Below are 25,031 nucleotides of genomic sequence, written 5' to 3' on the forward strand. Positions count from 1 at the left end.
ACACAGGCATTACTGCACGCATCATCATCGCACACCCCTGCACTACAGCCCCCATCATCACTGCACCACACAGGCATTACCGCACGCATCATCATCGCACACCCCGGCACTACAGCCCCCATCATCACTACACCACACAGGCATTACCGCACGCATCATCCTCGCACATACGCAGGCACTACAGCCCCATCATCACCGCACCACACAGGCATTATCGTACGCATCATCCTCGCACACACGCAGGCACTACATCCCCCATCATCACCGCACCACACAGGCATTACCGCTCGCATCATCCTCGCACACACGCTGGCACTACTTCACGCACCATCCTCGCACACACGCAGGCACTCTCGCACGCATCATCACCACACACGCAGGCATTACCTCAGTGACGTCCCCGCTGACAGCGCGATTCACTTCAGTTGCTGCGTGGAGCTGATAGAGAGCAGCGGTGTTCTACTGCCGTTCCTGTCAGCTTCATGTAGCAGAGCTGAGAGCGTCGTGGGACCTCTGTGGATTACGTCGGACCTGGAGGGGTATTTGGGGATTTTAATAAAATAGTGAAAGAGGTTGGTTTTTTTGTCTTTTATTCCAAATAAAGTATTTTTTGGGTGTATGTGTTTATTTACTTTCACTTACAGGTTAATCATTGGGGGTGTCTCATAGACGCCTGCCATGATTAACCTCTTATTACCCCGATTGCCACCACACCAGGGCAATTCGGGATGAGCCAGGTAAAGTCCCGGGACTGTCGCATCTAATGGATGCGGCAATTCCGGGCGGCTGCTGGCTGATATTGTGAGGCTGGGGGGCTCCCCATAACTTGGAGCTCCCCATAACGTGGAGCTCCCCATCCTGAGAATACCAGCCTCCAGCCATGTGGCTTTATCTTGGCTGGTATCAAAATTGGGGGGACCACACGCCGTTTTTTTTTAAATTATTTATTTATTTTACTGCAAGATATAGACCCGCCCACCGGTGGCTGTGATTGGTTGCAGTGAGACAGCTGTCACTCAGCGTGGGGGCGTGTCTGACTGCAACCAATCATAGGCGCCGGTGGGCGGGGAAAGCAGTGAATACCAGATTGAATAATGGGTGGCCGGCATTTTCAAATCAGGAGAAGCCGCCAGCAGTGTGACAGCCGTGCAGCGCAGCGCCGGTGATCGTGAGTGGGTGAGAGTGAGTGAATGAGTCAGTGAGTGATTGATTTTCTGACAAGAAATGAATTTATATCACTTCTGGGCATGCTCAGAAGTAAAAACTGAATCCGGTACATGCTTCCGGCATTTGAAGCATGCCACCGTATCCGGCGCGCATAGACTTTCATTATGCACCATGCAGCACAGCACCGCACCCGGTGCTATGCAGTTTTTTGCAGCTGGCAAAAGACGTTCCTCTCTGCGTCCTTTGCGGCCGCCGGAGTGAAGATTGTTGTCGCATCCGGCAAAAACCGGATCAAACGCAAGTACATGCGGCACAATCCGGCGCTAATAAAAGTCTATGAGGAAAAACCGTACCCGGCGGCAAAAGAAAACGGATGCGTTTTTCCCGCAAAGCATCGGATTGTGCTGCACAGCAAAAACCTGATGTGTGAACATACCCTTAAAGGCTGAGATGGAAACAACCCTTTACATTGGAGAATAAAACTCTTACGCCATTACCCCCATTGACTACAATGTATGGCGCGGGTGACGGTGACCGGCTTGTAACGCGTCTAATTCTTATTTTTTCACAGCCTAATCACAAAACAACACAGGTTTTTTGGTGGCTTAAGCTTTGTGTAGCCCCTGCTCAAACGTTGGTGCCTCTCAGCTATGTTACTTGACTCCATAGAAGTCCATGGACATCACGTGTCCCTCCAGGCTTCCATATGCCCTGAGTATGGCACACATGGTCAGTGAATGTCATGAGCACGGCTTAGAGGGGTAGAATGGGCAGCACAATGGCTACAACTGCCAGGCGACACTGACCCTGAATGGCATTTCCTTAATCACGTGTTCCCGAGCCCCCCACGTGGTCTTGATGCTCTATCCCCACCCCTTGCAGACAGCTCCTCCTTCCAAGCGGCTGACACATAGGCGGGGCTATTAAAATTATCTAATCGTTTTGGCCAATGCGACTCGGGTACGTGGGCGTGCCAGTGTGTTATCCCCTCCCTCTTTCTATAAGCCACACCCAGTTATCGTCTTCTCTTCCCTTAGTGGGCGGAGCATTGCTGTCCCCGGCCGTCAGCGCTCCGCGTCCTCCCGCTCTGTCTGACTCTGTAGACACCACGCCCCCTCCCGGCTGTGAGGAAACCCCGCCTCTGTCTCCGCCCCCAGCGCCGTCTGACAGTGTCGGGAACGCGCAGCAGAGACAGACACCGACTGACCGGAGACTGGACACAGGTACAAGGCGCACGGCACCGGGCACGGCTCACACCGGGAAGCACCCCGCCGGGTATAAGCGGATCGTGTCCTGGGGGAGGGCGAGACTGCAGGGGGGGCGCTGCACCCTATCGCCGGGGTCTCTGCTGTACGTAGTGTATGGCAGCCAGCGGGTTATAATGTGTCACCCAGGAACCGGGAGGAGCAGCGCCGGTGTCTGTGTGTGTGATCCGCCACTGTGACAGATATATGTATGGAATGTATATCATATAGTGTATATGTATATATTGTCCATATGTAATGTGTGTGTGCATGTATGTTTTATAATGTGCTGTGTATGTGTAGTGTTTAAATATCTAATTTTATGTATAGTGTCTGTATATACGATATTTGTGTGTATGTGTAGTTCTACATGTTATGATGTGATCAAATATGTATAATATTCCATGTGCGCTATATATATATCTATATCACATGGAATATTATACATATGTGAACACATCATAACATGTAGAAATACACACATACATTATACACACCTGCAGTGCACATACATTATAACATTATATACACATACACATTATACACCTGCACACATACATAATACACACACATAATGCACAATATACACATCCACACATGCATATACATTATATACACCTGCACACATACATTACATGCACATATACATCCACACATTTTACACGCATATACATTATACACATACATTATACTCACCCACACACATACATTATACACATACATTATACTCACCCACACATATGCATTATACACATATGCATTATACACATATACATTATACTCACACACATACATTATACACACATACATTATACACATATACATTATACTCACACACATACATTATACACACATACATTATACACATATACATTATACACATATACATTATACAGACACATATACATTATACAGACACATATACATTATACACATATACATTATACAGACACATATACATTATACACACATACATTATACACATATACATTATACAGACACATATACATTATACACACATACATTATACACACATACATTATACACACATACATTATACACATATACATTATACACATATACATTATACAGACACATATACATTATACACATATACATTATACAGACACATATACATTATACACACATACATTATACAGACACATATACATTATACTCACCCACTCACATACATTATACAGACACATACATTATACACACCCGCACCCACCTGTGACCTATGGTACATGCTACAATGACTAGACATATAGCTGTGAGGGTCCAGATGCCCCCTGTTGGCCCCAGTACTAATCACCAGTCTGGGGGGCTGTGTATGCTCCCTCTCCCCACCCCCTCCATTATTCGGGGGGATCAGGTGTCTCCTGCACCAGGTGTATAATGCACAGCCTCTCAGGCAGGGTTTACATTCTGTGCACAGTTTGTCATTTCAGAAACTTGTAGTTTTTGTTTTGTGCATAAGACAAATAAGGTTAAAAAAAGCCAATGTGATAAATGCCGGCTTCACCCCCGTGTGTGCGGATTGTGTGCCTGTGGGTGGGGGTTTTTGCCCGGGTGTGATATTAGGGTGTTTGTAACCTATGTACCTTTCCGAGCCCCTTGTGTCTGGCGGTGGCTGCTGCCGGTGGGTGTCCTGCGGTGCCGTCCAGTGGGTGTAATGTCAATAACTGGTGAGCACTGGGTTGTTTGATGAATGGCCGGCTGTGTGAAGTATTTGGGGGTGGGGGGCAGTTACTTACCAATTTTGTGTCTGGAGTACACTGCCTCCGCCTGTAAACCTGTAATGTTATGTTACAGAATTATACATACATACTTATCTATGGTCAGTGCTCCCATTGCGGTCCACTACTACCCACCTGCCTTAGCCTGGGATGGCTGATAACAGGGAGCAATGTATTGAGCTAACCTGTCACTAGTCAGTCTCGGTGGCTGATAACAGGGAGCAAAGGCTAAACTGTACTGGAACCATCCTGTAGGTTTGGGCCCTCATCTAAGCTGCTGTATATTAATGATTCCTGATGGAAAGTTTGTTGCAGATTTGACATCTTAGGGAATTGCACTGTGAGCGATTACCCAGGATTAGCAGTGGATCAGGCTGTGGGCGCACAGCTTACGTCTGCCCATAATTGGCCATGGTCAGTATGGTCTCCGGATTGTGTGCTAAGTGCTGGTTATATTGGGGTGCATGAAACGTTCCTGGAACTGGGGGAATAATAACACTGAGAATTGGTGACATGACCTGGCATTGGTAGGGTAGGGTGCGGCGAGGACCTGCAGTAGGGCCGACCTTGGGTTGGGCACCACCTGTGCCCTCATGCAGCGGGGCAGAACTTTGCAGGCGTCTATTTTTGGGGCGTTGAAGGTGTTGGCTTGCTTGGGCTGGGCACTGAATGCTCTGCTTTGTACAGAGGTGGTTGCGTGCCAGGGACTGAACCTCCTCCCTTTTCTTTTTCCCTTGCTGCCCCCTCTTTACTTTCACCTTTTCCCTTGTTTCCTCTTTTGTCTCCGTCTTCCTTACCCTTCCTCCCATCCCTCCTCCTTCCTGTAACCTCCAAAAGGGGAATCTGCGGAGCTGTGCTGCATATACAAGCTGTCCCCCAGGGCTGCGGAGGGAGAGGGGTATCTAGGCTTCAGCCAACTTATCCAGAGGAAAGCCATTACGCTGCTGCACTACCTGCAGCAACAACACAGGTGGCTATGGGGGCTGCAGGTGGGATTTATTACACAGCCGCCCATGGAAGCGCCAAATTTTAATTAAAAGGGGATTGCAAAGTGTAAGTATGATTTAACCATTTAGACGCTAACCGACCAAACCCCTCGGTGCCTCACAGTTGTGCCCCACGATTCTGTCACATGGGGTCGGACCCCTTCAGCACAAATAATAAAGCCCCTATGATACCCAAATAATGGGGCGCAGCTCATGCATCCATTGACTAGAGCGATAGAAGCCAATGATGAATACAAAGAGTTCAGGAACATTGCCAAATGCCCTGGAGACTTTATTCTCTCACTCTGCTGTCAGGGCATGCTGGGAGTTGTGGTTCTACAGATAGGAGACAGTTGACCTACTTATTGGGCACATCCTGTGTGATATCGCCACCCACTTGACAATGGGCAGTGGGTCACTAAAGGCTGACTCTAGTGCTGCGTATGGCGTTTCCTCTAACTCTAGCCCTGGCATAGTGCTTTCCTGGGTGTGGTGAGTGCCTGCTGCACAGTACCATGCTGATTATACTCTATGCCCTGGCACATATATGTGCGGTGATTAGGGAAAGGGTCTGCTGCCCCCCATCAGTGCCATTGCTTTGTCTTTGGCATAGATGAACCCCTTGAATTTTGTGGTTTCATGCCCTCCTCTAAGTGTCATTGACAGCCCACATCTTATCTGCAGTGGGGCGGGGGGGGGGGCCTGGGTCAGGAGGCAATTTTAGAATTCCACTTTAGATAACGGCGGACTGACGGAGGGTAGAACCATGACCCTACTTGGCTGTCAGAGTCCCTTCCCCAGTATGGTGGGTGGGGGTGGCATCGTGTAAAGGCTGCTTTACACCTTACGATATCACATACGATATCGTATGCGATGTGACACGCCCCCATCGTATGTGCGGCACGTTCAATTTGTTGCCCGTGTCGCACAAACGATTAATTGCCGTCACACGTACTTACCCGTCCATTGATGTGGGCGGCGAACATCGACTTCCTGGTGTGGGAGGGACGTTTGGCGTCACACGGCAGCCGGCCAATAGAAGCGGAGGGTGGAGATGAGCGGGACGTAAATATCCCGCCCACCTTCTTCCTTCCGCATTGCCGGCTGGAGCTGCGGGACGCAGGTAAGATCTGTTCATCGTTCCCGGGGTGTCACACACTGCGATGTGTGCTACCTCGAGAACATTGAACATCCTGACGTGCAATTTTTAGGTTTTGAACGACGTGTATGCGATGAACGGTTTTACGTTCAATCGCAATCGCACGTACCTGTCACATGCTATAACAACACTAACAGTGCCGGATGTGCGTCACTTACGATGTGACCCCACCGACACATCATTAGATTTGTTGTAGCGTGTAAAGCCCGCTTAAGCCCTGGGGAATCCTCCACTTCAGTTGGGCATAGATGTAACATAGCTACCAGTGATGCATTGTTATGCATTGGCATACGATTCATCCAACCTGGACGCCTTCATTATTCCAGCAGAGCAGTGGAGAAAAGCGGCGAGTATCTATATCAATGCTGCTTATCACTGGGGTAATAAAAATATGTCCACCCTGTTAGATAATCATTGCCTACAACAGCAGCCTTTGTCCATTGTATGCCCGGCCCCATGACTATTAGGTTCTTCGGCAAATCCCACTCGAATTGTCAGGGTTCACTGGCAAAAATGTAAAGGGTATTGTAGAATTTTGCAACTTTTTTTAAAGCATCCAGTATTTGAAAGGGAAAAAATGAACCAACTTTAGTAATATGTGTGACAACATGGACTCTGTCAGTGCCTAGCATGGGTTAAGTTTCTTAAAATTCAGCCAGACATGATGATAGTTTGTTTATAAACGGGGGATAAGCCCCTCATTGTTTCTACAAGACTCTTAGGAGTCTAGTGTTAAAGTTCTTATTGACTCATGTAATTGCCTTGGCCAGTGAAGGTCAGACACCCAGACAAATCAATTATCTGAACCTCCTACTATGTGTATTTCTAGATGTGATGTAACTTAGCTGTCTCTGCCAGAGACCATTACTACTAGGGATATTTTGTATACGGCTTGAAATCTAGCCAATAAGAGCCCAGTCTTATCCACCAATCGTGAAGACCCCAATGTTCTGAATGGAGAGCTCAGGGGTATAAGGAGGAGGACTGTCCATTGCCCGGGTAGGCACTTGCTACATGATCCCAATCTAGGATCTGCGGATCCGATTGGCAAGCCGTAACCGAACCGGGATTATAATACTACATGGACTTCAGCATCGAATGCAAGGATTTGGCTGAGATATCAAAGACTACCCTACCTAAGGATGGGACAATCCATTCACATGACTAAAGGCTGCTGCGGTCCTCAGCCAGCTTCCTAAATCTGGCATTATTCCATTCTCAGTGGGTGCCCGCCGAAAGCGGGGTGCTGCTGGTTTGGAGTAAGTAGCCCTGGAAGCTCTGAGGCATGGACATTCTAATCCCTGGTGAGCCAGCGGAAGGGTGGGAAACTGTTCCCGGTTACATTCTGTGGTTTTGCTGGTTATGTGCTATGTGCCGTTAATTGTTTGGGGATCCAATAAAGTCTTAATATTGTGATTCCCTCACCCTGTAGTGGGTAGTGGTGTTCCGCCCACGGTTAAGGAGGTCGGGCGTTCAGTTGGGATGAGCCCTGGGCCATGCTGTCTTTCTAAAGGCAGCTGGGTCAGCCGACAAGAGCACTCACTGACCCCCGTGTCTCCACAATATGTATTCCAAATAATCTGCCGTTTTGTGCATACAGCTCCAATGTAGAGCTGTGTGTCTCCATGGTAACAAACGCACATTTCCACCAGCAGGTTCAGACTACACACAGCAATGGTTTCTTGACTGTAACCACAGAGACACATAGATCTGCATAGGAGCTGCAGACACAAAACGGTAGATTTTTTTTTTTTTTACCAGGACTATTTTGTAAGTTGTATCATCAGTTATTATTTTCCCATTATTATATGTCTTATACTCATTTGGCCTTTTCCTGCTATTTACTAGTCCCCATTTATCACCCCTTCATTTGCCGCCACCCCTCCATGTTTCTTGCTGCTTTGGGTACTGGATCTGGACAGAGCATTTTCCGAGGATGGAGATTTATTCTCCGTGGGAGCATTTGGGCTATTGCCGGTTTATAGATCCGGAGAGCCTCGTACTCAGGGTGACTGGAATAAGTACATTGCGGTTTGTGACGGGAGAGGAAAGTGGGCCACTTGCTCCATGTGGGGAGAAAATCTGGGGCACTTTGTTCTGATGGTTTCTGTGTAATTTTCTTGCTCTGATTCCCTGTTATATTACTGTTTGTGCTTAAAGGGGCAGTACACACAAACTTTGCTTTTTGGATAATGGATACTTATATACGTTAAATGGGGACATGCCACAATGGCCTGAGAATACCCTTACAATGCAATTGGGTGGGTACAGTTTTGGGTGCCAGTCAGGGGCTAGAATGCAACACGATCGGTATATTCCTCATCTCAGTATGAGCCGACGCTGCCAATAAGTGGAGCTGGGAGCCGTCTGATTATACGCTGCATGCTCTGCCAACTGACACAGACCTGGTGGGGACAGCCGCCATCATCATCATCATCCTGGCAGACCAGAGCGGAAATGGGACTTAAAGGGATACTCCTCAGACTGTAAATGCTTATTATTAGGCTAGCCCTTTCAGAATCCAGTGATGGCCATATGATGTCCGGTGGCCATATTGATTGTCAGGTATCGGGCTCTTGGGCTGTTGACTGTGGGAATGAATGAGAGGAAGTGCAGAACGGCCTGCTACGCTTTTACATCTGTACATGTCGCTGTTATCAGATACTCCTCTTGTAACGCTTCTGCACCGAATAAAGGTACTGGCCCTTTAAAATGCACAACATCGACTTACGTGCGTTTTATGCCGGTCACGCCTTGTGTTAGATATTGACACGGACTTTTAATCCTCCCATGTAGTAGGTGCTCGGGGAGAGGTCGGCCTGCAAGTAAAAATTGAATCTGTGGGAGGACGACGTCTTTAATCTATACCAGCGGAATAAATGTCCCTACATGGCAGAGCTGCAGCCTTTCTGGTCCTAGACTTGAATAATAAGAAAATCCTCCATCGGGGAGACACAGGGGGTGACCAGAAAACGCAAAATGCATCAGATATATAAATATGGCGCCGTTCTCGTCTTTCGGATTGGTTGAGGTTTTGCCCTTGCGGGATATCTGCTCTGTGATTGGATAATTCTCCTTCCGATTATGTCACTTATTAATATTTACCATTATTTCTAGGAATTTTGAGACTTTCCGCCCCGGTGTCTGGGACATCATGCCAGCAGCCTCACTGACACTTTGTCACCGTCAAGATTGCTAAGGAGATTGTCTGAGATCATTGCTACGCACGGTGAGTTCTTGGTTTACACACAATTATGTCTTGCCAGGGCATTCTGGGAGTTGTAGTTCCCCACCACTGGGGAGAAAGAGGTTGTGGTCTTCAAGTCTTATTTTACAGATTTCCTTTCTGGTCCTGCCTGTAGCTCTATTTATAGTGCATTTATCATTTACACCATCAGTACAAAGCATTTTCACTAAAACACCTTGGTGCAGGGGCGAAGCTTGGGACGGGGGCCAATGGACGCCTCCATCTGCAGGATCACTTCGCTCCATGTCAGAGGTGTGAAACCACAGTTACTCATCCTGCGAGTGGAGACCAAGGCCCTCTGCGCAGCAGTTACGCTTGTGACGTCACCACCTGGGGTTGATGAGCGCCCGGTGGGCACTTGGCACAAAGTCCCATGTCTGTGTGTATCTCCTAAAACTGCTATCTGTGATGATGGGGTCCCATGAGACCCTCAGTATGCAGCTCACTGATGGAAAAATACAATGTACTGGTCCTGATTGAGAAATCTCTGCCCTTCTATTATCTGTACCTGTCCCAAGAAACTGACACCCCTTATTGAGGGAACTCCGTAATGGAGGATGATGTCACTCTCAGGCTCCTCTGTCTTTTATCTTCCCCTTGTGTTTTCTTGGCCTCTCTCCGCTCTGGGATTGACACTAATCTCTGGGATTATTTAGACCAGGATTTCACCGCCCAAAGCAAACCCCAATAGGGTGTGGGTAGGGGTAGTGGCGTGGGGGAGGGGAGAGTGACCCCTTTGATGTGCTCAAATGTGGAATGTCCTCTGAAGTTGGATCCAGGCTCTTCAGCTCTTTTTGATCTTCAAGGGGAAAGACTTGTACGCCCGGAAACCATCATCCTTCTCCCCCCTCCTCCGACAGCACACCTTACCTTTTGTAAAATGTCATGTCTCTAACCTGTGACTCTTTGCTGTGTTTGAAAGCCTGCTGACACTTGTAGTGCACTGGGAAGATGAATATCTGAATGTAAAAAAACACACAAAATTAACTTCTACTCTTTATCACCAGTTTTGTGGGGGCAGTAAACCAAAGACGTCCACAAATGAATAACCGTAAAGAGGATATGGAGATCCCGTCCCACTACAGGCAGCTACTGAATGAGCTCAACGAGCAGCGGCAACATGGAATCCTCTGTGACGTCTGCATCATCGTGGAGGGGAAAATCTTCAAGGCGCACAAGAACGTCCTGCTGGGCAGCAGCCGGTATTTCAAGACCCTCTACTGTCAGGTACAGAAGACGTCCGAACAGACCACAGTCACCCAACTGGACATTGTGACAGCCCAGGGCTTCAAGGCAATCATAGACTTCATGTACTCGGCTCACTTGGCGTTGACCAGTAAGAACGTCATTGAGGTGATGTCTGCGGCCAGTTATCTCCAGATGACGGACATTGTCCAGGCGTGCCACAGCTTTATCAAGGCCGCTTTGGACATCAGCATAAAATCCGAGACTTCTGATGAACTTGTAGACTATGATATGGGCGCTCCTTCCAGCAGTGCCGAGGCCTTGCTGTCCGCCGTGGTGGCTGGACGTAGTATCTCACCATGGCTGGCTAGAAGGACGAGCCCGGCCAACTCTTCTGGAGATTCTGCCATCGCCAGCTGTCACGAAGGGGGCAGCAGTTACAGCAAAGAGGACGCTGAGCAGAAAGTGGACAGTCAGGACGAGGTATCTTCTGTATGGCCAGGAGATGTGTGCTATGGACCAATGCGTATCAAGGAGGAGCAGGTCTCCCCATCTCATTATATAACAGTCAATAAAGGGGATCCAGGAAATCTATATGTAGAGCAAGGGGACGGCTGGCAGCATTCGGGGCGCAGGAAGAACCGCAAGAATAAAGAGACTGTTAGACATATCACACAGCAAATGGTGGAGAACTGCAGAACAGGATCCCCGGAGCCGTCCTTCATCTCCAGCACTCAGTGGCAGTACAGCAACCAAGACAATTCCGGTAAGTGCCGACGTCCTTACCTTTTACACTATATCACATTGCTTACTTGTGTGTTGTTTGCTTCTCCTTGTGTCAAATAATTTCATCTGAAATTAATGGGAAAACTGCAACCAATATTATTATTATTTTTTTTTTATTAGAGCTCTGATGGGCTCCTACCCAGTGTTTCCTTAGATACCATGAATAATTTTATGGACGCCTAAGTAAATGTATGATCTGCAGTACCCATATGGATAAGCTACCAAGGCTGTGTAAATTGTAGTTCCCCTGCCTCTTCATTTTACCGTCAGGAGACTCAAACATTAAAGGGGCTTTCCAGGTTCAGAAAACCCCTTTCCCCCAGCTGCAGTTTATTTAAAGGGTTTTCCTATCTTCAAGATCTTATCCCAATATATATTAGGTGTAATAATAGTAGCAAATACCTCCAATTAGGAATGTAGTATAAGTCTTCTGATTCACTCTGTCTCTTACCTCATGTGCAGGGCATTGCAGGACCTTCGGTATAAATTGTTATAACCACATATAGGGACAGTAAGTTTAGTTGCTCATAGTCGTAACCATGGATACCTAAGGTCCTGCAATGCCATGCACATAAGGTAAGTGACATAGTGAATCAGAAGGACTAAGTCACTTACCTTAAGTGCGGGGCATTGCAGGACATTAGGTATCCATGGTTATGACCACAAGCAACTGACTCTCATATATGCTTGGTCATAACTATGGATACCTAAGGTTCTGCAATGCCCCGCACATTAGGTAAGCGACATAGTGAATCAGAACCATACTACATTTCTAATTGGAGGTATTTGCTAATAATAATAATATTATTATTACACCTACTACATATTGTGATAGGTTTTTGGAGATGGGAATACCCTTTGATTAAAAAATTTAAATTTTAATTACCCTCCCTGGGTCCAACTCTGAGTCTTGGCTGCTGCTCCTGATGTCTTTTTTTTTTTTATTTTTTTTTTTTTTTTAAATCTCAGGTCATGGCGACAGCGCTGCAGCCAATCTCTGAGCTCAGAGGCTCTTGCCACCAACTCAGGCAGAGCTGTTGAGCGGGTCACTTTTTGGCTGCAGCTCTGTGAATATGATTTCAGACAATTGCACAAATCAGGGACTTATGCGGGCATCACACGATACGATATATCAGGCGATATGTCATCGCGGTCACGTCGTTAGTGACGCACATCCGGCATTGTCAGATATCGTACCGTGTGACACCTATGAACGAGCAAAAATACTCACCTTCTCGTTCATCGTTGACACGTCGTTCATTTTCATAATATTGTCCCTCCTTCTGTGCTCCGCTTTTTCGTCGTACCCCGGGTAGCACACATCACTCCGTGTGACACCCCGGGAGCGACGAACACAGCTTACCTGCGACCCGCTGGCAATGCGGAAGGAAGGAGGTGGGCGGGATGTTACGTCCCGCTCATCTCCGCCCCTCCGCCTCTATTGGCCGGCTGCCGTGTGACGTCGCTGTGACGCCGAACGTCCCTCCCACTACAGGAAGAGAATGTTCGCCGCCCACAGCGACGTCGCCTGGGAGGTAAGTACGTGTGACGGGGGGTTAACGACTTTGTGCGCCACAGGCAACTAATTGCCCGTGATGCACAAACGACGGGACTTATCGTTCTGTGTGACGCCCGCATTAGTGTTCGACCCGTGGAGGGTGAGTAAAGCACATATTGTTGTAACAAACTGCAGCCAGGGGAACTGCTTTTTCAAAACTGAAAAGAACCCTTTTATGATAGATCTATTAAGTCATGGAGAAGAGACTTAAGTTGAAAAAAATCTTGGAACTTTTGTTTTCAAGATCTCTGCTTTCACTCAGTGAATGGAAACCAGTTTGCATGCGTTCAGTAGCAATAAACCTAATAGAATATTTTGTAAGTTTACACCACACCAATGCTCTTACAGGAGAGAATCCTGACCCACTTTGATGAGCCCATAATGGAGCAAGTACAAGTATTCAAAGGGAATTTTGTCACTAATTAACATTGAATCCACCCACTGAAAGCAAGCAGAGGTATTGAACATTGGCAGTGAAAGCCTATAAAGCACATTATAGAGTTGTGAGAACGCGTGAGGGTGGGCTGGAGCGCACGGTTGTTTTACGTTATGGAGCGTCCATGGACAGATCCACTCTGTATTTCCTGTTGTTGCCTAGTTATCCGGTTACGTCGTCTATGCCAGGTAGACGCTCATTAGTAACTGTTACTAAGTATTTCTGGATACTGTCAGTATACGCATGTGGACAGCACGAAGTGTTCAGCCCGTGGGTCACAGCGACCTTGTAATTCTCGGCCTACGGGTTTCCATGGAGATCCAGAAGCCTCGCCGGCATGTTCAGATGTTACATGATATATCTACGGGGCTAGTTAGCAAAGTTCTCTGGGATCTCGTTAGGATAATGCACTGAAATCCCTGGATTATGCCGTTAACCAGGGCGGTGCGGGGTTTAGAGGAGGGCAGGAAAGACTGAAAGATTGGGTGTCCTGCATGGCTGCCACACATCGCCCGACCTCCCTCACCCTCATTATACCAAACAAAGAAGAGTAAATGAGATGTACGTGTCTAGAGACTGATCCGTCCCCAATTACTGCCAGTCAAGACGCTCGGCTCCAGTCCCTAATCCCTTTACGTATGCGCCTCTCGGTCCAGGAAGGCTTATTAGTGATTTTCTGGTGATTGGCGTGCTGTCCTGACAAGTCTTGTTTCACTTCACCAAGGATAGTGAAGGACATTTACCACTACCGGTGGTCAAGAAGAGGAGGCAAACCGCCCCACCCAGCAGCGGCCATGCTTGTTTGTCCTTGGCCTAGTTGGAAAATGGTTGGGACACCCTGATTGCAGCTGTTCCTGCCCCCCTGAACCTCAGTTTGTCTTCATGGATTTCATGACGCCCCAAGAAACCCATAGGCATGCATTAATTTAATAGGACGTTGGCTGAAAAGAGGACATTATCATTTTTAAGTGACCACCATAAAGAGTTGTGGCTAGAGTGTATGCAGTATAGAGCGGTGTAGTGGGATCCCTGGAGCCTACGGAGGCCTAAAGGGTCCATTTTTGGCGCACATGAGAAAACCATTATGATTAAAGACCTGTGATCGTTGAGGCCATGTTGGAGACTTTACATTGTGACCCATGATGTCAAAAGGGAACTACTCCGCTGAGTAAATCAGTTTGCTTCTTTTTTTGTAAAACCACTATACAGTTCCAGAGATATGGGCCTTTTTATTTAGTGCTAATATTCATGGTCTATATTAAGGGTGTGTGGCTCACAGGATTCTCCAAGGGCGTACATATATATGCTTCTCTGCACCTCCTTGTTAGAAATCAAAAACACAAGCATTAAATAAAAAGGCCCATATCATTGGAACTGTATAGCGGATTTAACGAAAAACTAAACCCTGAATAATCCGGGGAGCAGTGGGAATAATATAAAAGCAAAAACTGACCACTTTTGACCTGTAAGTGACCTGTTTAAAGGGGTTGTCCATTACTTTGACATTGATGGCCTATCCTTAGGATACGTCATCAATGTCTGATTGGCTGGGGCCTGACACGCTGCACCCCCACGGATCAGCTGCTTAGGTCCCAGTGGCGGCAGCAGGCGGCTGGAAATACTCAGTTCCGAAGCTGCCCAGTCTTCTGACAGCGACTGGGTACAGCACCTCTGCTTTCTATTGATTATAATGGGAGGCGGATGGGCAGTACTCGGCCACGGCCCCTATCAGAAGATGGAGCAGCACTGGAGCTGAGCATTTCCTGCCGCCACCGGGACAGACATCAGCTTACCGGCAGGGGTTTGGCATGTCGGATCCTGGCTGATCAGACATTGATGACCTATCCAAAGGATAGGCCATCAATGTCAATGTAGTAGACAACCCCTTTAAGCTATGAAGCTGCCATTTTCCCGACCAGGAAAATCGGCATTTTGGTCACTATAAGTACTATATTATTTTCTGGGGATGGTGTCAAGAAGCAGCTGTAAAGGGCCTGGTAATTATGTTGTGTTTTTTTTTTTTTTTCCTTTATTTTTTTGCTTTACTAGTGGTAGAATTGACCATAACCCAAAACAATCACGTCACTCTTTAGGTATGATGTTTGCTTATGTGGTAATTACCAATGAACAAACACTACCATTGACTGTAATGGAAGTCGATGGGAAACTTGAACATTTTTCCAGGAAATCTTCACTAATGGTAATGCTTCTGAATTTCAGCTCTTTCCTTAACAAAATGGCTCATGGATATTATTATTATTATTATTTATTATTATAGCGCCATCAATTCCATGGCGCTTTACATGAGAAAGGGGTATACATAATGGGGACAAGTACAATAATCATAAACAATACAAGGCACAGACTAGTACAGGAGGATAGAGGTCCCTGCCTGCGAGGGCTCACGGTCTAGAAGGGATAGGTGAGGATACAGTAGGTTAGGGTAGAGGTGATTGTGCGGTGTTATATCAGACTGAGGGTTATGGCAGGTTGTAGGCTTGCCGGAAGAGGTGGTCTTCAGGTTACTTTTGAAGCTTGCCAAGGTACGTGAGAGTCTGATGTGTTGTGGCAGAGCATTCCAGAGTATGGGGGAGGCACGGGAGAAATCTTGGATGCGACGGTGGGAAGAGGAGATGAGAGGGGAGTACAGAAGGAGATCTTGTAAGGATCTGAGGTTGCGTGCAGGTAAGTACCGGGAGACTGGGTCACAGATGTAAGGAGGAGACAGGTTGTGGATGGCTTTGTATGTCATGGTTAGTGTTTTGAATTGGAGTCGTTGGGCAATGGGAAGCCAGTGAAGGGATTGGCAGAGAGGAGAGGTCGGGGAGTAGTGGGGGGACAGGTGGATTATACATTATGTCATGTGACCTCATTTACGGCTCAGCAAAAGTGATTGGCGCTACCATCTGCACTGAGCATGTCCACAATCTCCACCCCATTGGCCTATTTTCTCATACGCCCTCCCCCCAGACTTGTATACACTTAGTTCCCTACCTGGGTGCCATGTCTGAGGGAAGTCATCGTTAGATGAAAGGTCACTATATAATATAACAAAGTACCCCACCATGTAGAAGAAATGGGGGCTCCTGTGCCTTTAACAAGGAAAGATACCATTTCTCTCAGGACTTCAGACCCTTTTTAGAAAATCATTAAAAAGTCATTGAGTTGGAGGCTGAGCCTATTAAATCTAGTTAGATTAGAGGAGCTGTCTGGCCTAAGGCTTTTTACGTTTCACTACCTCCAGCAAATCCTCCCGGCAACTGGTTTGTTGAGAGCAATTATCCGGTGTGTGGGAGGCGGGAGACGATGTGACTCGGCCAGCGGTGTCGGGGTGGAGTTCCTGTTTGTTTTTTTTTCTTGGTTTCTAGTAATTATTTCGGATTTTGAGAGACTGTTGGCTCCGCTTCCTTTCTGTTGCTTCCTTAGAGTTCAGAGGACGGTCATAGAAGGGAGGCCCCCATAGAAGTAAACAGAATGTGGGTATTGTGCCAGGGTCTCCTCATGGAGGGGTTGTTAAGTCGGTGGCTTAAGCTGGCCATTTGTTGATGGATGACCATTTATACGTGCTGAGCTTTCATATATTCTCAAAGTGGAGAAAGCCACTGCCACACAACTCTGGCAGTGACTTACCTTCTCAAGAACAAAATGTTCAGGCGCTAAGATTCCAAGTGCCCGGCCCTCATTTCCTCCAACAGGGTCTGGAGACCCCCATACATAGGTTTGGCCGACAGTCTAATGTTTATGGAGGCCCTTAGACCTCCTGGCCCTTTGTATGGCCTTCCTATTAGTCATCTATGGCTCACGGAGTTGTATGTGGCCAAGTAATTATTAGTCTTCCGATGTTGAATGGTCTGAAATAGACTGAACATCTTTCGGGTAAGGGAGTGTCAGTCTTGTCACCCTCTTTGATAGTTGAACTTAAAGGGGTTGTCCACCTGCGGGGACAGTTTTTTTTGTTTTTTTTTTTGCTTAAGGTTTTATGGGTTTCATAAAAAATGTGGAAAGTCACTAAAAGCTCCACATGGTCACGTATGTAATATTAGGTTTTGTTTTTTCCCTTATTGCTGATCCATTTTCTCTTATCTTCCTTGCTCAATAAATACATGATTTTCCAATTCTATGATTGTCTGTAGTACAAATTTATTAAAGCGGTATTCACTTCTCGTAGATCCTATCCTAATATATTACGTGTAATAATAGCAGCAAATACCTTCAATTAGAAATGTAGTATAGTTCTTCTAATTCATTATGTCTGTTACCTCATGTGCAGGGCATTGCAATACTTAAGGTCCTGCAATGCCTTGCACATGAGGTAAGAGACATATTGAATCAGGAGAACTAAACTACATTTCTAATTGGAGGTATTTGTTGCTAATATTATTATTACACCTACTCCATATTGGGATAGGGTCTTGGCGATAGGAATACCCTTTTTAAGTGTTCATTAAAGGGACCTGTCACCAGATTTGGTGACTATAAGCTGTGGCCACCACCACTGAGCCCTTAGTATTCCAGCATACTGTATATAAGAGCCCAGGCTGCGCTGTATAACATAAAAAACACTTTTAAAATACTCACCTAGGGGGTGGTCTGCTCCGATGGGTGTTGCTGCTCTCCGGTCCAGCGCCTCTTCCCTGCTGCTATCTCCGTCCTCCTACCCAGCCCAATGTGGATGACGTGTCTACGCCATTCACACAGGCTGACATTGCCCTGCTGATGGCAGATCAAAGTACTGTAATGTGCAGGCACGAGGAAAGGTTAAAGACCGCCCGCACATGCGCACTACAATACATTGTTCTGCCTGAGGAGGGCAGATCAAAGCGCGCCTGCGCAGGACCACAATGCCGGCTTGTGTGATTGACGTAGGACGCATCATGCACACAGGCCTCAGAGGAAGGAGGACGGCGATCGCCACAGAGAGGAGGCGCTGGACTGGAGAGCAGCGACACCCATCGGACCGGACCACCCCCCCTAGGTGACTATTATAAAAGTGTTTTTTACGTTATACAGCACGACTTTGGCTCGTATATACACTATTCTGGAATGCTGTATATAGGAGCTCATTGGTGGTGGCCACAGCTTATACTGACCAAATCTGGTGACAGGTTCCCTTTTAAGACTTCTCTATTTACTCAATGAGAATCCATACCCCCCATTTACAGTTATTTGATTGTAGCCATGTCTTCACGGTTGTCCATTCTTACTACAAAAACAACACCAAAAAAACGCTCTACATTTGAAAAAAATGAGGAATTGTTTGGCTTTTACTGTCTGTGTCCTTGCATATTCAACTTGGATGTGGTCTGTGGTCTTAAATCAGCTGAGAGCTCAAAAAAGGACAGATAAGAGTTACAAACTGTTCAGCAAGCTCACTGATGGATTCTCAGTTAACTCATTCTGCAGCCAGTGGTAGTCAGTGCAGCACAGACGCTATAGAAGGTAAACGGTGCACAATTTTCAACATTAAACAACTTCTCCTAACTGGGGACAACACTGATCAAAACGCCACCACATTTCTGTCCTAGAGGATGCCCGTAATGGGGCCAACATCTCGTGCATTCAGAGACCAGTGACCCATATGCTACTGGTTAGGACGGAGGCCCACACCTGGCGGGAAGGTTGTGGGTGACTAATGCTATAGGTGTGTGGATGGCATAAGACGGGCACCTGAATGCGGCTCTTGGGCTTTTTGCAGTTTCGGTGCTCGCCTATCCCAGTGATGGCTTCAGAGATTATTCCATTACTATGGAGTTACATTTTAACCCTTTTAATGCTGTCAGGGAAGGGTCTAACAGCCGCTTATCCCCACATCCTGTTGAGAATCACGAACGCTAAGTTGACTTGTTTTATCTTTTATTTTTCCTGGAGATAAGCGGCCTCAGTTTTTCGCCTGTAATGTGAGGTTTATGCTACAAATGGCTGTCAGCATAGCCCGTGATGCCGTGGATCCGTCTCCCGCTGCACTCGCAGGCAGATGTAGGGAATTTCAGGGTTTAATTCTGTTTTCCTATCCCCACCCTACATTCCGATTTCCCCAGGCTCCAGAACTGCCCCCCCCCCAAAGTCTCTCCTCACCCCCTCCCTGTTTTCCCTATGGTAACAGCAGTGTCTGCATTCAGCTTTGTTAACCCTTGCACGCCCCTCTTGTGGCACACCTGAGACATTTATATTCCAGATAGGGAGCTATATCCCTATACTGAAATGCAAGTTCATCGGTCGGCAGTTCCATCACATCCACATCCAGAAATGCTGGTAACTGCGTACACCGTCTGTATCTGGTTAGCTGGTCACTGGTCAGACGTAGGACCACCTGCAGAGAACCTTCTTGGGATCTAGGCGTACACAGTCTGTATCTGGTTAGCTGGTCACTGGTCAGACGTAGGACCACCTGTAGAGAACCTTCTTGGGATCTAGGCGTACACAGTCTGTATCTGGTTAGCTGGTCACTGGTCAGACGTAGGACCACCTGCAGAGAACCTTCTTGGGGTCTAGGCCTACACAGTCTGTATCTGGTTAGCTGGTCACTGGTCAGACGTAGGACCACCTGCAGAGAACCTTCTTGGGGTCTAGGCCTACACAGTCTGTATCTGGTTAGCTGGTCACTGGTCAGACGTAGGACCACCTGTAGAGAACCTTCTTGGGGTCTAGGCGTACACAGTCTGTATCTGGTTAGCTGGGCACTGGTCAGACGTAGGACCACCTGCAGAGAACCTTCTTGGGGTCTACAGAGTGATACATCCATAGCACCGTGGATTGCTACTGCTAAGAGCAGAGATCTTCAACTTGTAACACTCCTAAGGTTGCAGAACTACAACTCCCAGCATGCAATTTTGCAACAGATGGAGAGCCACAGGATGAAGACCACCGCCACTCAGGATAATGGAAGCTTCAGGAGACTATAATAGCTACCAAACAAGTTGCAAAGCTTAAAACGCATCATGGAGCTCATGACTATGCAACAACCCACTGCCCCAAAAACATATGGGGTGCGTCCTCCGGATGTAACCTGAACGCCTTTGATTTTGCCGTTAATTTGAGAAGAATCCGTGTGGACTTTGCTGTGGATTTCACTCTACATTCCAAAGCGTGAAATCCGCTGTATGTTGATGCGCTGTGGATTTTAAATCCACATTTTCCACACACATATATTTTTCCTCGGGGTGGATGATATTTGATCAGATGTCAGATCTCATCCCCTTATGCCCCATGTGAACATACCCTTAGATTTTTGACCCCAAGGGCTGAGCAGGCGTGCCACAGCGGAAGAAAGGCATTAGTGCTATGATGTGTCCGGTCTGCTAGGAAGATAAGATCTGACACGATCTCCCTCCTACACCCTCCGGTAACCCTCCCTCCTTAGATAATCTACTGAAGATAACTAGATCAGACCAACCAAACCTCACCCTGCCTCACTCCAGTCAGGACTGCGAGGATGAACATCAGTGCCAAGGGAGGTGGTGGGGCAGAACCGGGCTGGTAACAAGGCGCAGGTCTCAGCCAAAGAACCAACCCAGCCCCCTCCTCCATTAGGATCCTGCTGCCTCGATTACCATGAGTGAGAAGATTTTTATCTGAAGACTAGGGAGGATCTGCCTGATCCTGGATCCTACCGATAAACACGTACCTTGTCCTAATTCTCAGCTCAAGTGTCTGTGTTTGGGAGAAACGGGCGATATAGCTATCGACTGACAGCTGTATAGTGTGTGTATGGCCAACCTAAGGGAGTAAGGAGGATCAGGATGAACATTTAGTGGATTGTTGAAATGCATGAGTCTCTGGGCCTGCTTACAGATGACGACACACCTTAAGGGGTGTCCACTACTTTGAAAACCCCTTCTAAATCTCTATGTTGGCCCCACCCCCCAGTAAAATTATTACACTTCTAGTCACTGGTGCTGTTCCAGTGGTGTTGGTACTAGCTCTCCCAGGGATCTTGTGACATTATGACACGCGATCCCTGTGACCAATCAGCGCTGGCTTCACTCTCTTCGGACAAATCACAAACATCTGGAGGAAGCAAGAGTTACTATTTCCTCACTTCCTTCGAATGTAATAGATTTGTCCGAAGATGGGATAGAGTGAAGCTGAAGGGATCGCCTGACCTAATGTCATGAGATCCCTGGGAGAGCGGGTGATAACCGCCCTGGAATGGCACCTGTGAGTATGTCTAATTATTTTACTGGGGGCAAACATAGGGATTGAGAAGGGGTTGTCCAAGTAACGGTGCTGTCCACCAATGATATTATACTGTGCATATATATATATATATATATATATAATATATATAATGAAATTCTGCACACAAAAACCACAAAACAAATAGATATAAGGCTATGTGCGCATGTAGCGTTCTGTCCCTACAGAAATTTCTGCAGTGATTTGAACAGCACACGTGCGCTTCAAATCGCTGCAGAAAGAGTCCGTAATTGAAAAAAAAAGAAGATTCCATGCGCTCTGAGTGCAGCCCCTCCCATAGACAGAGCGGGGGATGCATGCAGAGCGCAGGAAAGAAGTGACATGTCACTTTTTAGAACGCGCGCTTCGGGCAGCAGCCGAAGTGCTGCGCTCTATTATGCCACGTGGGCACGGCTCCTGCATAATCTTCATAGATTGTGCTGGGGACGCAGGACGCATGCAGTTACGCTGCGGTGCAGATCGCAGCGTAACCGCATGCAAATATACAACGTGCGCACATAGCCTAAATGTAATTATAAGGTCTGTCTCCCCCTCTGTATATATCTATGTCTCTCTCTCTCTCTTTCCCTGTCTGTCTCTGTCTCTTTCTCAGTCTGTCTCAATCTCTTTCCTTGTCTGTCTATCTCTGTCTCTTTCCCTGTGTCTGTCTCTTTCCCTGTGTCTGTCTCTTTCCCTGTGAAAGATAGACAAGGCACTCCCAAAATGCTTTGCATGAAAATTTATTTATGTGCTTTAGAACGTTTTCGGTCCTATTTGGACCTTCATCAGTAGCACATATGTAGTGAATAAGGTGCACATGGGCTGTCAGGCGCGGATTCCACCGCTGAGCCCCCATGCAGCGGTGGAATCCGCGCCTGACAGCCCATGTGCACCTTATTCACTACATATGTGCTACTGATGAAGGTCCAAATAGGACCGAAAACGTTCTAAAGCACATAAATACATTTTCATGCAAAGCATTTTGGGAGTGCCTTGTCTATCTTTCACTTTATGGCTTTGGAACCTAAAGTGCACCCCAATATCTTGTTGTCACACGGACAGGAGGTGCCATCCCCTTTTTTCGTCGTTTTGTCTCTTTCCCTGTGTCTGTCTCTTTCCCTGTCTGTGTCTGTCTCTTTCCCTGTCTGTGTCTGTCTCTTTCCCTGTCTGTCTCTTTCCCTGTCTGTGTCTGTCTCTTTCCCTGGCTGCATTGTGACATGCCAACATTCCATATAAGGGCGTGGCTGCGCATTCTTCTGAAGTTCTGGCTGCACTGTGGCTCCCAGCCCCATTCACTTTAATGGAGGCAGGTTTTTTGGTGAATAACTGTAAAGCGCGGGGTTAAAACTTCCCCTCAAAATATAGCCTATGACACTCTCGGGGTCCAGACGTGTGAGTGTGCAAAATTTTGTGGCTGTAGCTGCGACAGTTCAGATGCTAATCCCGGACATACACACATCCATACACACATTCAGCTTTATATATTAGATAGATAGATATATATATCTATACTAGAAGGTGGCCCGATTCTACGCATCGGGTTATCTAGAATTTACGTATTGTGTAGTTCATGTATGATTTTTGTTATATATATGTGCGGTATGTGCGTATATTTGTGTGTGCAGCGTTGTCTGTGTGTGGGTGTCTGTGTAGGGCAGTTGTTTGTGGTTTCCAGTGTGTGTGTGTGGTGTGTTGTGCAGTGCGCGCGCGCGCGTGTGTGTGTGTGTTGGGGGGAGGTGTGCACTCTCCATCGTGCTCCATCCCCTATGCTGCGCACCCCTCATCGTGCTACATCTCCCATCCTGCGCACTCCCAAACGTGCTCCATCCGCCATGCTGCGCACTCCCAAACGTGCTCCATCCGCCATGCTGCGCACTCCCCATCGTGCTCCATTCCCCATGCTGCGCACTCCCCATCGTGCTCCATCCGCCACGCTGCGCACTCCCCATCGTGCTCCATCTCCCATGCTGCGCACTCCTAAACGTGCTCCATCCGCCATGCTGCGCACTCCCAAATGTGCTCCATCCACTATGCTGCGCACTCCCAAACGTGCTCCATCCGCCATACTCCACACTCCCCATCGTGCTCCATGCCCCATGCAGCGCACTCCCCATCGTGCTCTATCCCCTATGCTGCGCACCCCCCATCGTGCTCCATCATCTATGCTGCGCACTCCCAAACGTGCTCCATCCGCCATGCCGCGCACTCCCAAACGTGCTCCATCCGCCATGCTGCGCACTCCTCATCGTGCTCCATCCCCCATGCAGTGCACTCCCTATCGTGCTCCATCCCCTATGCTGCGCACCCCCCATCGTGCTCCATCTCCCATGCTGCGCACTCTCAAACGTGCTCCATCCGCCATGCTGCGCACTCCCAAACGTGGTCCATCCGCCATGCTGCGCACTCCCAAACATGCTCCATCCGCCATACTCCGCACTCGCCATCGTGCTGCATCCGCCATGCTGCGCACTCCCAAACGTGCTCCATCCGCCATGCTGCGCACTCCCAAACGTGCTCCATCCGCCATGCTGCGCACTGCCAAACGTACTCCATCCGCCATGCTGCGCACTGCCAAACGTGCTCCATCCGCCATGCTGCGCATTACCAAACGTGCTCCATCCGCCATGCTGCGCCAGCATCAGCCTCTCTACCCGCATCATCAGCCTCTCTGCCCGCAGCATCAGCCTCTCTCCTCCCAGCATCAGCGTCTCTGTCCCTAGCATCAGGCTCTCTCCTTCCAGCCTCCCTCAGCATCAGCCTCCCTTTCCCAGCCTTCCCAAGGATCAGCCTCTCTCCTCCCAGCCTCCTTCCTCCCAGCCTCCCTCTCCCAGCCTCCCTCAGCATCAGCCTTCCTGTCCCAGTCTCTCCCAGCATCAGCCTCCCGAAGCATCAGCCTCCACCAGCATCAGCCTCTGTTCTTCCAGCCTCCTCCAGCATCAGCTTCCCTAAGCATCAGCCTCCCTCGTCCCAGCCTCCCTCAGCATCAGCCTCTCTCCTTCCAGCCTCCCTCAGCATCAGCCTCCTCTCCCCAGCCTTCCCTAGGATCAGCCTCTCTCCTCCCAGCCTCCTTCTTCCCAGCTTTCCCATCCCAGCCTCCTTCAGCATCAGCATTTCCCTCTTCCCCATGATCAGCCTCTCTGCTCCCAGCCTCCTCCAGCACGCCCTGCTCCTCTGCCGACACTCACACACCCGATCGCATGCACTCACACACACACCCGATCGCATCCACTCACACACACACCCGATCGCATCCACTCACACACACACCCGATCGCATCCACTCACACACACACCCGATCGCATCCACTCACACACACACCCGATCGCATCCACTCACACACACACCCGA

General features: G+C 48.0%; 1 protein-coding gene across 1 annotated transcript in view; it reads left to right on the plus strand.

The window, feature by feature from the left end:
• Positions 1 to 2,308: 2,308 nt before the first annotated feature.
• ZBTB46 (zinc finger and BTB domain containing 46) overlaps positions 2,309 to 25,031 on the plus strand; it is a 59,726-nt gene continuing 37,003 nt past the window's right edge. The window contains exons 1-3 of the mRNA XM_075350490.1: positions 2,309 to 2,390; positions 9,413 to 9,524; positions 10,550 to 11,493. Of these exons, the coding sequence (XP_075206605.1) occupies positions 10,584 to 11,493 (910 nt within the window). The 5' untranslated portion in view covers positions 2,309 to 2,390; positions 9,413 to 9,524; positions 10,550 to 10,583. The remainder of the gene's footprint in view (positions 2,391 to 9,412; positions 9,525 to 10,549; positions 11,494 to 25,031) is intronic.

This window comes from Anomaloglossus baeobatrachus, chromosome 5 (genome assembly GCF_048569485.1).
Source record: "Anomaloglossus baeobatrachus isolate aAnoBae1 chromosome 5, aAnoBae1.hap1, whole genome shotgun sequence".
Lineage (NCBI taxonomy): Eukaryota > Metazoa > Chordata > Amphibia > Anura > Aromobatidae > Anomaloglossus > Anomaloglossus baeobatrachus.